This window comes from Leptosomus discolor, chromosome 3 (assembly GCF_034619465.1).
Source record: "Leptosomus discolor isolate bLepDis1 chromosome 3, bLepDis1.hap2, whole genome shotgun sequence".
In the NCBI taxonomy this organism is placed as follows: Eukaryota; Metazoa; Chordata; class Aves; order Leptosomiformes; family Leptosomidae; genus Leptosomus; species Leptosomus discolor.
In genome coordinates, this window is record NC_141393.1 from 44,825,871 (window position 1) to 44,840,128 (window position 14,258).

Sequence of the window (14,258 nt, forward strand, 5' to 3'; positions counted from 1 at the left end):
CAGGCTGAGTCCTAAATATTTATTGGCTTCCTGGGTAGATTTTACAGCCTTAACTGGGCTCCAGGCTTCTGTGGCTAGGCTGCTGGTGGTGTGAATGATAACTGGTTTAAAGGTAGCTCAGTTGTGTCTGCAGTTCACTCATGACACAGACAGCAGCATAAACACATCGTTTAACATTCCTAGAGTTTGCATCACTTCAGGTCAGTGCCATCTGTCAGCCACATATAAACCAGAAATGAAGCTAGTAAAATAATATGTGTTTTAAAAGCCAAGGAAATACGAAGCAGCTACCTTCATGTTTCTCAAAGGTAGGCGATTTTAATCCAGAAAGCGGTGTTTGTTTTCTAAGACTGTGCCACATGGACAAACTTCCTTCTCCACAGTGCCTCTGAAGCATAAGAAAGAGTCTGCCTCAGGCACTAAAAAACAATAAACTACTGACAGACAGTGAGATCTGTAGGGAAGAATCAGGATTTTGCTAGTGGCATGGTATCAGCAGCAGGGCTGGGTGGCAGTTTGAAGATTAGTATAGCAAAAATTATCACTCAATGGTTAAAGTACTTCCTGTGAAACTCTAGACATACCACTTTACTAAGCCTCCTAGCTCCTTAGTGTACTGCTGTTTTAAAATCAGTTTGGAATTTGTTATTAGGTGCTTTGAAGTAGAAGAGCAAAGTGTTATTTCAGCTGTAAATGAACATGGTTAACATGCAGATTGTAATCTCTCTCCCTCCATTTTTAGACATGTGGTATGACTAAGTTTGTTCCACTGCGAGAGCATGGTAGAGTGCATATAGCTCACTGCCCTGTGCTGCGGGGTCAGATTTCACAGAATCACAGACTGTTAGAGGTTGGAAGGGACCTTGAAAGATCATCTAGTCCAACCACCCTGCCAGAGCAGGACCACCTAGAGTAGGTGATGCAGGAATGCATCCAGGCAGGTTTTGAATGTATCCAGAGAAGGAGATTCCACAACCTCTCTGGGCAGCCTGTTCCAGTGCTCTGTCACACACACACAGTGAAAAAGTTTTTCCTTATGTTTATGTGGAACCTCCTGTGCTCCAGCTTGCACCCATTGCCCCTTGCCCCATTGGACATCACTGAGAAGAGCCTGGCTCCATCCTCCTGACACTTGCATTCTTCGTATTTATAAACATTGATGAGGTCACCCCTCAGTCACCTCTTCTCCAAACTCAAGAGACCCAGCTCCCTCAGCCTTTCATCACAAGGGAGATGTTCCACCACCTTCATCACCTTTGTGGCTCTGTGCTGGACTCTTTTAAGCAGTTCCCTGTCCTTCTTGAACTGAGGGGCCCAGAACTGGATACACTATTCCAGATGCGGTCTCACCAGGGCAGAGGAGAGGGGGAGGAGAACCTCTCTCCACCTACTGACCACACCCCTTCTAAGACAGCCCAGGATGCCATTGGCCTTCTTGGCCAGGAGGGCACATTGCTGGCTCATGGTCATCCTGCTGTCCACCAGGACCCCCAGGTCCCTTTCCCCTACGCTACTCTCCAACAGCTCAGTCCCCAACCTACACTGGTACATGGGGTTGTTCTTTCCCAGATGCAAGACTCTACACTTGCCCTTGTTGTATTTCATTCCATTTCTCCCCACCCAGCTCTCCAGCCTGGCTGGGTCCCACTGAATGGCAGCACGGCCTTCTGGTGTGTCGGCCACTCCTCCCGGTTTTGTGTCATCCGCAAACTTGCTGACAGTGCACTCTGTTCCCTCATCCAGGTCATTGATGAATGTATTGAATAGTACTGGTCCCAGTACCGACCCCTGAGGGACTCCACTAGATACAGGCCTCCAACTAGACTCTGTCCCATTGACCGCAACTCTCTGACTTCTTTCCTTCAACCAATTCACAATCCCCCTCACTACCCGATCATCCAGACCACACTTCCTCAGTTTAGCTGCGAGGATGCTGCTGGAGACGGCATCAAATGCTTTACTGAAATCAAGGTAAACCACATCCCCTGCACTCCCATCATCTGTCCACCTGGTTATGTCTTCATAAAAGGCTATCAGGTTGATCAAACATGACTTCCCCCCTTGGTGAAGCCATGTTGACTGCTCCTAATGACCCTCTTATCCTTGATATGCCTAGAGACAGCACCAAGGATAAGTTGTTCCATCACTTTTCCAAGGATGGAGGTGAGGCTGACCGGTCTGTAGTTAACTTGGGTCCTCCTTCTTGCCTTTTTGAAGACTGGAGTGATGTTTGCTTCCCTCCACTCCTCAGGCACCTCTCCTCTTCCCCACAACTTACCAAAGATGATGGAGAGTGCTCCAGCAATGATATCCGCCAGCTCCCTCGGCACCTGTGGGTGCATCCCATCAGGGCCCATGGATTTATGGATGTCCAGCTTGCTTAATTGATCCCTACCCCAGTCCTCACCAACCAAGTCAAACTCCTCCTTTATCCTGACTTCCTCTGGGGCCTCAGGGGTCTGGGGCTCCTGAGGACAGTCTCCAGCAGTATAGACAGAGGCAAAGAAGACATTCAGTAGCTCCGCCTTCTTCGTATCCTTGGTCACCAGGGCACCCACCTCATTCAACAGTGGGCCTACACTGCCTCTAGCGTTCATTTTGTCTGCAATGTATTTGAAGAAGCCTTTTCTGTTCTCCTTGACCCTTGCAAGGCTTAACTCCAAGGAGATCTTAGCTTTCCTAGTTGCTTCCCTACATCCTCTGACAACTATCTTACAGTCCTCCCAAGTGGCCGTCCCCTCCTTCCAAGACCTATAGACTCTCTTCTTCCACTTGAGTTTGCCCATCAGTTCCCTGTTTAACCGTGCGGTTCTGCTGGCTCCCTTTCTTGATTTCCTATCCACTGGGATGCTCTGATCTTGAGCTTGGAAGAAGCAGTCCTTGAATATAAACCAACTCTCTTGGGCCCTTTTACTTTCTAGTACCCTGTCCCACGGGATTTCCTCTAGCAATGCTTGAAAAGGCCAAAGTTGGCCCTGCTGAAGTTCAGGGTTGTGATCCTGCTTGGCATTCTGTTCGTACCGCACAAGATCCTGAACTCCACCATCTCATGATCGCTGCAGCCAAGGCTGCCCTCAACCTCCACCGCTTCAACCAGACCCTGCTTGTTAGTGAGTATAAGATCTAGCAGCGCTCCTCTCCTAGTTGGCTCATCCACTATTTGCATCAAGAAATTATCATTGACGCACTGGAGGAACCTCCTGGACTGTGAATGGCTAGCTGTACGGGCCTTCCAGCAAATATCTGGGTAGTTAAAATTCCCCATGAGTACCAGGGCCTGTGATTGTGAGGTTACTGTCAGCTGCCTGTAGAAGGCCTCATCCTGATCAGGTGGCCTGTCATAGACACCCACAACAGTATCTCCCGTGTTAGCCTGCCCCTTGATTCTCACCCACAAACTCTCAACCCGCTCCTCATCCACCCCTGGACAGAACTCCATACATTCTAGTTGCTCTCTCACATAAAGAGTGACTCCACCTCCCCGCCTTGTTGACCTGTCTCACCTGAAAAGGACATAGCCATCCATGACCACATTCCAGTCACGTGAGCTGTCCCACCATGTCTCTGTAATTGCCACCAGATCATAACCCCTTGCTGCACACAGATTTCTAACTCCTCCTGTGTATTCCCCATGCTGCGTGCATTGGCATACAGGCCTTTCAGGGAGCGAGCTGAGCACGCTGACTTCACCCTAGGGGGATGGGAGGCCTTCTGGTCTTCATTGATACTAGAACACTGCCCCACCAGTGCAAACCCACCTACGGCCCCATCCCCCTTTGAATCTAGTTTAAAGCTCTATGTATAAGCTCTGCTAATTGTTGCCCTACAACCCTTTTCCCTCTACAAGATGAGCCTTTCCCACATGTTACCATCAGGCCTGGTGTCTTATAAAACCAGCCATTATCAAAGAACCCAAAGCCCTGCCTGTAGCACCAGTCTCAGGGCCAGGTATTTACAGACTGGATCCTTCTATTCCTTCCCATATCATCACCTGCAACTGGAAGGAGGGAAGAGAAAATAACTTGGCGCACCAGACTTTCAGTAACTGTCCCAAGTCCCTGAAGTCTCTCTTCATTCCCCTCGGACTACGGGATGCAGCTTCCTCCCCTCCTGCCTGGAAGACCAGTAGTGGGTAAAACTCTCTGTGATTTGCTTCATTTGTTACTGGAACTTGAGATGCAGTAATTTGTGGTAGCAACCAAAATAGCAGTTGTGGATTCCAGTTTTCACTCATTCTGACTGGTACCTTCCTTCTTTTCTTTCTTTCTTCATCATGTAGTGTTGAACACTATTTACTCAGCTGTGGCCTGGAGACGGGAAAGAGCAATGTGGTCATGCACCAAAACTGCCCTTGTTTATTCCAAGCAGCTCTTGGCAGACTATATGGTGCATGGGCAAATGTAATTTTCTGTATGGTCCTCACTGACCTTGCTGTAGGCAATAGGAAAACAATCATCACAGCAAACTGTAGACACCTTCAAAGGTCTGTGGAGATCACCCTTCCTGTGTTATAGGTACCCATCTGTAGTCTGAGAAATTGATATGATTTATTGGTCAGACACCTGGGATTGTCTATAGGCTGAGTTCTGTTACAGCCTGAAAGAATCTGTCTGCATACTTCAGTGACTAATTTGGTGCCGTTTCTCCAGGCATAATAAGCAAATGGCCTCTTTTTTTAGAGAAGGAAATTTTCTGCAGCACTTCAGCTTTGTGTTCCCATCTAAATAGACCATTTGCTTAAAGACTGAAATTGTAATTAATTCCATTTTTATTGGCAATGAACTTCACCCTCTGATCTGCTGCTTGGAGGGGATCTCCGCCACCCTTTCTCAAAGGCTTTTTGAGCAGACTTCTGCTTTTGCTCTATGTTGCTTTGTTGTTTTGTGATGGAGGAGTAAGGATGATGCTGTGACTTCATATGAAGAGGGAGGAGAAAAAGACAGAGTAAATTATTATACATTTTAAAAGTATGCTGTTTCCAGCAAGTGAGAGCTCTCTGTTTATGGCTCAAAACTAATGCTTACTTAGGGCCCAGATACCCTCTCAATCTGCTTTTGTCTAGCAACCTGACAGGGACTGCGAACAAAGTGCAGCTTTCTCAGGAAACTCATCCTTCAAAAAAACTTTAAACTCCTTCACCTTCAGGGTGAGAAAAGAGGAGGCTAAGATTCAGAATTAATGAAAAGGGGCTTCATTGATGAAAGTGGGCAGATTATCCTCCTAGAGCCTGTTTGTTCTGAATGCATGAGGGATGCTTTGTACACTGCTGGACACCACACTGTGAAAATCTAAAGGGGATCAAAGCAGAGCACCAGATATGACTCGGCTAGGTTGGGAGGGATGTAGAGAGTAAGATAAACAGGTTTAACTTTAAATAAATATAGTTATCAGTTAAAATAGATTGAGTAAGATACAGAATGAAGAAAGGGTTACTATAATGATCTGTTGACAAATAAAAGAAAAAAATAATGCAGAGAAGAGGTATAAGGATGCATAAATAGGAATTTGAATTTAAGCAAACAAAAAATGTAAATTGAGTATTGCGTAGAGCTTCCAAGTAGTGTGACTCCTTCAGACCAACATGTAGACTTTTTAGACAAAGATAGGAAGTTTAATGCCCAGCATTATTCAAAGCTAGATTTAGAAAGCCTTGAAGAGTAGTTCTAAGAGGTCCATACTGTCCTCTTCAATTATGAGAAAGTGTCTGTTTCAAAAGAGCAGTTTTATGCCCAGCTTCTCTGTTTTCATGTAACCTGCTTCCTAGGCCAAGCCTGTTGAAGATGATTTTATGTAACCTTACATGATCAGACAGTTTTGTTAAGAACTTGGGACCAAAATCTCTATTGCTGTAAATGACTGTTGATCTAACAAAATAACAGAGAAGAAAATTTTCTTTTCTCTGTGTCATGTCATGAAAGAGAAATAGTGAGCTGAAAATTCAGTTTAAAATATGCATCTTCCTGCTCATAATAACTGGGACTTTTTCAATAATAGCCTTTTGCAGTTATACATAAAACTTGGTGATACTTTCCTTGATGACATTCAAGGAACTGATTAGCTAATATTGTGAGAGAAACCCCCACCATTCCACTGGATACCATCATTAAGCCAAACACTGACTGAAGGACCAAGGTAGCATCTGCAATAGAGAGCAGCCTCTGAATAGTGTTTTTGTAAGAAGTGACAATACAAAAAACTTACAGTGCCCTCCATGTTCTCCCAGACATCTATAATTTCAGTGCAGTCACAGAAATTTAATTTGGCTCAGCATTCAGGTTTTGGAAGAAGAGAGATTCTGATGTATTTATCCCTGTGGTAGAACAGGTTGCACAAATCTCTGCAATGGTGTAGTTCTGCACAGGCTGGGGCTTCCTTGTCTTACAGCAGATTTCTGACTGCAGAGTTGGCTTTTCCAGGCATAGCAAAATCACGTTTTCGTAGCATGACCCTAAACCTAAGGTGCTTCTTTAGATAGAAAGTCCTCCCAAGAGCAGTGCAAAGTATAGTACTCTGGAGAGTGTCTGTAATGGATGTCAGAGTCTGACAACGGTGTTTTTCAGCCATAGGGTTTCTTGAACTGAAGAGAAAAATAGTAGTGCTCTCCTCTCTTTTCTCCACTTCCCTGGCTAATAATGTAGGTAAAGGAAAAGTCTATAACTTGATTTTGGTGACAGTCCTCCTGCAGTATTTCTTTAGTCAGCACTGAAAATACTAAGTTGGCTGGGTTGGATGTTGCAGTAAAATGTCCCTTTGATACTGCATACCTGCCTCTTGAAATGACTGACAAAGGTGTAGCATTCTCCATTTTTCTTGCTTTTGTCGAACTCCCAGGCTTCAAAGTTTTGGAGATAGGGAAAAGTTGTGGCTATCACCTGAGACAAGGTTGATTATTTGGATGGGAGCCTAAGGAAGGCTAAGATGTTGTCTGTTGCAAAAGAACTAATGCTCTGTACCTCCCTCCTAATGCCTGTGCCCTTTGGATCCCCTCCCTGACTACTGCTTGGCTTTACTTCCACCTCTGGCTCCTTCTTCCATACTTTGCATTTTTCTATACAAAGGAGTACGGCAAAATTGCTGCTGTTCAGCTAGTCTTCTCCTTAACTCCAGTCCACAGCCTTTTGGATTATGAACATACAATCATGTAGGGCTTTTTGACATCAGTACGCTTCCATTCCCTTGGGATCCTATAAGCTTCCCTAAGAGTCACCTCTTTTAGACTCCTTCTGCTGAACCACAGAGGCCTTTCTTCACCAGTCTTTCACAAAGCTACTCTCTAAAACATGAATCATTTGATTGGTTTTCTTGTGTTTTTTGGATCTTTGTTCTGTGTTTCCTATAATACAGTGACCAGATTTGTACACGTTATTCCAAGAGAGACCATCCAGCTGCCTTACCAAATGCCAAAGTAATAACATATGTGGTTTATACTCTGTAGTCTGCCATACACAACCCAAAAACCTTGTTTGCCTTTGTTACTGCTGCCAGATGTTCTGTGGATAGTTTTTAGTCGTATTGTGGTGAATGTCACCATGCCAGTGAATTTTAGCAAATTTAAGCAACTTTGAAATTATTCCTTTTTCCACATGATTATATTCAAGGCAAACCAAACTGTGTTCTCACTTGAAACTGCCCTGTTTTGGTTACCTCTTTTTCACACTGAATCACTACCTGTTACCAGTTTCTCTGTGGGAGCCTCTTCAATAGGATTTCCCCTTTATCAGGCCTCTTTCTGATTGCCTTTGCTGGAAACTCCCATCTGAAGAGCCCAGCTTTGAGGGTCTAAGGAGCAGCTGTATTGTTATTAGTATGTAATCTACTTGAATTGAGAGTAGAAGAGAACATGAGGTTATTTTTTTTAGAGAGGAAGCAAGGGGAGGAAACAGGCTGTAAAAGAATTGTGATGTTCTCACCTCTCTTTTCCTGCAGATTTGCTGACAGCACAGGAATACCACTGCCTGCTGCAGCTGCTCTGCCCAGACTTCCCAATGGAACTCACTCAGAAAGCAGCAAGGTGGGTCCTCATCCCCTCTTTTAAGGCAAGATCAGTCCTACACACATGGACTTTGGAACTAGATCTGTGAGTAAAGATATGGACAGGGACCTTCAGCTTTTAAGATTTTGAGGAGAAGAGATACCATGTTTTCAGGTTAAGAACAAGGTGTTTTTGTAGCAATGAGAAAGAGCGTATATTTAAGGTATACAGGGACTGAAATATCAGTGCACAATGCTGCTGCTGGCTCTACATTCAGAAGATGAGTTGCATATAAAAGAATGTTAGCCAATGTTGGTTTTAACCAACATGATTTTAAAGTGTATTTCAAATACTGTTTACCATCTTTAAAATGTGTTTGTCCTTGCTTCAGCTTCCTATGGTTGATCACGTTTAAAATGTACTAACCGCTGAAGGATTGCCAGTGTTTTAAAGTACGTTAGCTAAGAACATGGTAGCTAATCTGTTTGAAACTTTGTTTTAATCTAGACAAGGCCTAAAGCAGATAGATGGCTCAGGGCACTGGTAATGTGATATGGAATTTTTTACTGATAGTGCTTGTGGGGCCAGTCCAGCCCAGGCAGTTGATTATTAACTATCTGATAGTGACAATGTAATAAGGTATGTGCATCTGGTGGGGGGGGGGGGCAGTTCAGATGTCAGTGTGCGCGCGCACACACACATATATAATCACAGCAAGGCTACTGAATAAATGCTGTCATTCCTAGCCATCTCAGCAGAGGGGGCATGGAAATTTAACTATTTTCATGGACCTAGGTATGACATTTTGGAACAGGATCCAGACACATGATCAGGATATTTATTAGCTGCTGCCTGTGTTGTTCATGGCCTAAATAATTAAAAAGGTCCGTATTTTCCATTTGTCGTTCTGTTATCTTTCTTTAGTATCAGAGTCACACGAAAATTATATTGAGAAAGGAAAGTGAAAAAGAGAAGTGTTGTCCATCTGTTAGTGCTTCCACATGGCTGATTTTCTGAATTTTTCCCTGGCTCCTATGTGCTACTATCTGAATTGAACTGCAGTTAAAGCTGTGTCGGTTCAACTAAAAGTAAAAGTTGAGTGCTACTTTTCCCTCCAGTTCATCAGTGGGCCTTTGGGGCTCCAACAGAGTACAGTTGCTTGGCCTTCAGTACCAGACTACGAAAGAAGTAGCAGGGATATATTTGCTGCTTCCTCTCATGGAGGCACACAAGCACCAGTCCTGTGCACTGGTGTGTATTTCACAGGGTTCCAGCTGAGCTGAGCAGGAATTTGCAATGGCGCATGAAAGGAGGCTTCAGCATATCTACACATGTTATGATGTTTGTGTCAAGGAATTTAATCCACAAGGCTGTTGTAAACTAGAGGCCCCATTCAGGGGCCTGCTGCACTGTTGTGCGTGTGCCGTAGAGACAGACAAGATGGCTTTGGGAGCAGGTGTGGAGAGAAATGAGATCTCTGTCAGAGGCACCCAGGCTCAGGTGGGGATGACCTCACTCCCACTTTTGGCTGGCTAGAGATTTACTTACACATTGCTATTATTCTGTTACAAGCTAATCTAGTTGAACAATTTTAATAAAACTTGTCATATTTCTAGACCATCTTTCTCTTTCTTTCCAACTGTTGCTTGCTCTTTTGTCCTTTCTCTGGTCTACACTTCCCATTGTCCTCCTTGGCCTCTGCCAGTTAGAAAGGTGAACTCTGCAGGTGTCTTCTGGCACCAGTTGATTGAGTCCTTTGCAAAGCATGAATGTCACTGACATTGTTCCTCCTTCAGTCTGCACACCCCCAATGGTTTTGTTGCTAATTTTCTTAGGAAAGGAATTAAATAAAGTAGCGGCAGGAGCAGCCACAGCATTCACTGATACAGCTAGGACCTGTGTAATTACTGGCACTCTTGGGAAGAGAACAGTCACAGTTGTAGTCTCAGTGCTGCATGACTGAGATCATCTCACAGCACAGTGCGCTCCATTTGTCCAGGAGCTGTTGCTATGCACTGATAACAAACACTGAGAGTAAGATCAGGAAATGTCAGAGCAGAAGAATAGAGGCTACAACAATACAGGTTTTATTCACACGACAGCAGAGAGCTCCATTTTTCTGTTCCTGGTGCCACACAAATGTAGAAGTCATACCCAAAAAAGAACCAGGCTATCTGTGTCTGTGAGACTTCTTGGATGTTTTTTAATTCAAATGGTTATAGCCATTAGCAGTTTGAAGATTTTAATCTACAGGATATCTTTGATCTTCAGAAACACCTTTTGGCTTTCTGAATCTTGAAATTGCAGGACAGAATGAAGGGATTTTTCTGGTTTGATGCTTTCAAGACCTGTACCTAAGCACTGATTTTTCTTTTGTAATAGAAACACAAGGAACTTGCTCCCTGCATTTGAGTAACGAGAGCTGAGTAGTTCATAGCTCCTATGCTGTTTTATGTGGCATGGGAGCTCATGTTGCACTGATTAGTGCTAATGGAAGTGGGGCTTGCAAGTCTATACCCCTGTTGTTAAAAGACTGCCTGAGAGTGCAGATCTTGCCCTTTTTGTATGTTCCACTTATTTTTGCCTCCATTTATCAGTAAACAAACCAAGTCCCTGAAGACTCATTTGAGTCAGCATGGCCTTAAGACAAATTGTGTCAGTTAGCCTTTAATGGTAGCAGAGAACAGTAAAAGTCCTTTCAACTTGCCTGGTCTAGAGTTTGTCCTGGGGACATCCTGTCTAGTCTGGGTTTCTGAGATTTTAACCACAATCAGTAGATTGTAAAGTTTCCCCATTGGCACAATGGCAAGGCTTTCCTGCCAGCCAAACCCACTTGAACCCTAAAAAACCACTACACCCTTTACCGGAGTCCCTCAAGTATAGGTGTCTTTCTTCAGTCCTTTCTGAAGTTTCTCCTTGATTTTCATTATTCATTGAGTGCCGACTACCAACTTTGTAAATACATCTGTGCCCCTGAGGCCTTAAAGTCTAATTTGGGCAAGAAAAGATGAATAAAGAATCTCTCGAAATATCAGCTACCTGATGAACTCTTTTGAGTTGCAGTTCAGACTTTCAGATATTGTCTTCAATTTTGATCCTGCTGTCTGGTTTACAGTCCATGGCTAGGATTCATTCTCTCCTTGCCAGATATTTCAGGGAAGAGGTGCAGATACGTTGCATATGATGCTTTCCCAGCTTCCCTTACTGCTCAGTCAGCTGTCTATGTGAGGAAATAGCCAGCTGCAGTCAGTCTCCTTGTAAATGATTGTATTGGATTTAAAGACTTTTCAGCATTTCCGGAGTGCAGATTCCTGGGCCAAGTGGAGTCAGTAACCAAGCACCAGAGAGCACCTGCTTCTGTTTAGACACTTCTCCATCACATACAGTCTTCCTTAGAGGCTCCTTGCTGTCTTTAACAGTGAGAAATGTCCAGCAAATTCTCAGACCTCCGCCTACTTCCTCATACTCTCCAGTAAGAAAGAGACTGGGACTTCATGCTGCAGAGCACAGCCATTGACCATAGTTTTATATTGAACAAGTGAGATGAGTTGATTGACATGAAGGTGATACAATATTGTGTTTCTGCATAATAAATATGTAAAAAAACCCTCTCCACCATTGTTCTCCTGCATCACCAGGATGGAGAAATGCACTGGAAAAAACTTCGGAGCTTGTACTTTGAAGGTATCTGGGAGGGAGACAGTCATTTCTAAGGAGGGAGTGCAGCTGATCAGCAATGTGGTCCATTGCATTTCTAGTGCTTAAATAGTGGTTGGAAATGCTAGTGGCTGAACAGTATTGCCTGAGAGATGAAGATGCTCTGCCTGCCAGCTTCAAAGCCATTGCCTTGATGTGGCCACTGACAATCTCAGTAACATGCTTATTAGTGAGAATTAAGAACTGAAGCTACTGCTTCTTTAGACAGGAGGAGGAGGCTTCTGAAACATAATAAATAAATCAGAAGCACTTCAACATCTTCAAAGGGTTTTGTTTTAAATACTGGCTTTTCTCCTGGGGACCCTCTTAGCCCCAGTCTTTCTTCTTTGAGATAATTAATTCAAGCTGCTCTACATATTTGATTTTGCCACAGTGAACAGAACTGGTCTCAGTGGCAGGGAAGTCTTGCAAGATCCTATAACTCTTCTAGGTCAGCCTCCCACACAGCTCCCATGAGACAGAACAGTGTTTCCCCAGCAATGTGTTTAGACCATTGATGCTGCAGGAGTTGGTTGGTGGATTGCATTTGTCCCTGTGTTCAAATGGGTCCTACTAGATGACCCGTACTTTGGCTATAATGAACTGGTAGTCCTTCTCATATGACATGATATGCCAAATATTGACTGAACAGGGTTGGTAGACATGCACAGAGTTGAAAAGAAGTACCAATTACTTTTCTTTAGCATTGTCCGAATACTCTGTTTTTTTCCCATTGAAGTGGGGTGTTTCCTTCTGTTTTCCAGTCTCAGCTGTCATTATTCAGCCCAAGTTTGATTTTTCCTACTTTATCTTTTCATCCTTCTGTAGAGACCACAGCATTGGTTTTGTTTTCATTTTTATGAAAGTTTTTGCCCTAACTTGCTTCTGAAATCCAGGGGGTTTTTCCTGAAAGGAGGAGTTGGACTTTGCTATCACTTATACTTCATCTTTATGGCCTGTGGCTGATACTTTCCATGTCCATGAAGTATGCGTCAAAGCAGGGATGCATGCAGCTCCCTAGGTACACCTGGGGCTTAGCAGGGAGAAAGAAGACATTGTCCCTGGCCCAAGAAGTCTTCAGTTGCTGTGAAATTTGACCTGATAGTCAAATGATAACCCTGATTGATAGATATGAAAAGAGAATGATTCATTCATTGGGAAGGGAGGATAGGATGTTCACAGTGTGTAATTAGAAAGCTGATTTTTGGTGCAATGTTATGTCCTCTGTAGTCAAATGGAGTTTGAGTACAGATTGGGAATTAATAACTGTTGTTATTCTTATGAATCTGAAAATATCCCAGTTTGATGAACTCTGGTCTACAAAGGAATAGCATAAGTTTTGTTCTGCTTACACTAGTTTAATAGTTGTGTACCTGTCTTTTCTGTAGCGCCGTTACTCTTTGTATAGCCATGCAAACCAGCCTTCCAGTTTTTATGCCAGTGTTTGTTCCATCATGTCCACCAGGCTTTCAATGCTTGACATCCATGTCACATTGCTCTGTTCAAACTGTAGCTGAAGTGTGTGATAGCATTAACACTCAGGATCTTCTCGCTGCAGGTTCTTCAGCTGCCTTCATTTGATATTAGGGTGTTTCTATTCCTCTCTTCTAACCTCTTATACTGGGTCAAGCCACTAGCAATCCTCAGTTGCACATAGCTCCCTAGCTGCACTTTGTTTAGATCTGGGATTCCTGGTTACAGACTTCAGTTATTTTGTAGATACTAAACTGTTTCTCTCATCTTGTCCTAGGATTGTGCTGATGGATGATGCTATGGATTGCCTGATGTCTTTTTCTGATTTCCTCTTTGCTTTCCAGATCCAGTTCTACTACTCAGGTAAATGCTGGGAAGCTGCTGACTTCACCCACTAGTATAGCATTACAACCTTACAGCTTCCCAATCCCTGCACTTTTGTGGAAGATATGGTAAGGATATGGTTTTTCACAGAAAATATGTAGATAATGGAATCTGCTGATGAAAGGCATCACTGATGCCAAGAGATTAGGAGGCTTCATAAGGAGGTTCAAAATCTTTGTAAATAACAAGATACCTGTAACTGTTATGGCTTATGCATATATTTGTCTTAGCCTTGAGACATAAATTTCCAGCTTTATCTAGAGTATGTTAGCAGCTAACAATTAATTTTTACTAGGAACATTTTTTTTCCTTTCCTTAATACAGCATTTCCACGTCCAAAGTATTGGTCCCTGCTGGAGACAGGATAAGAAAAGCCTACCAGCTGCTGCCTTGAAAGGAAAAGGAACTGGACAAATGGATACAATTCTTCCCCCTAACACTTGCCCAACTATAAGCTGGTTTCAGCTCAAAGAGTTTCTGAACTGGGTATAGTTTTCATGGGTTTAGGAACACCCAGTGGACTCTTCTCCCAAGAACTTCTCCAGCTTCCCCTTGAAATCACATAGACTTGTAACCTCTGCAACACCTTTTGGCAAGGAGTTGCACAGGTCTGCTACTCCTCCCATGAAAAACCACCTCTCTTGTTTGATTTGAGAGCCCCTAGTTGGAAGGGAAAGTGAGCAGTTAATCTCCTTCTACCTTCTTCATGTTGTTGGTCATTTATCATATTCTA

General features: G+C 43.6%; 1 protein-coding gene across 1 annotated transcript in view; it reads left to right on the forward strand.

Annotated features, from left to right (window-relative positions):
• Positions 1-14,258, forward strand: part of CSTPP1 (centriolar satellite-associated tubulin polyglutamylase complex regulator 1) — a 78,444-nt gene that overhangs the window by 56,225 nt on the left and 7,961 nt on the right. Inside the window, exons 4-5 of the mRNA XM_086462998.1 lie at positions 7,927-8,011; positions 13,419-13,504. Coding sequence (XP_086319124.1) covers positions 7,927-8,011; positions 13,419-13,504 — 171 coding nt within the window. The remainder of the gene's footprint in view (positions 1-7,926; positions 8,012-13,418; positions 13,505-14,258) is intronic.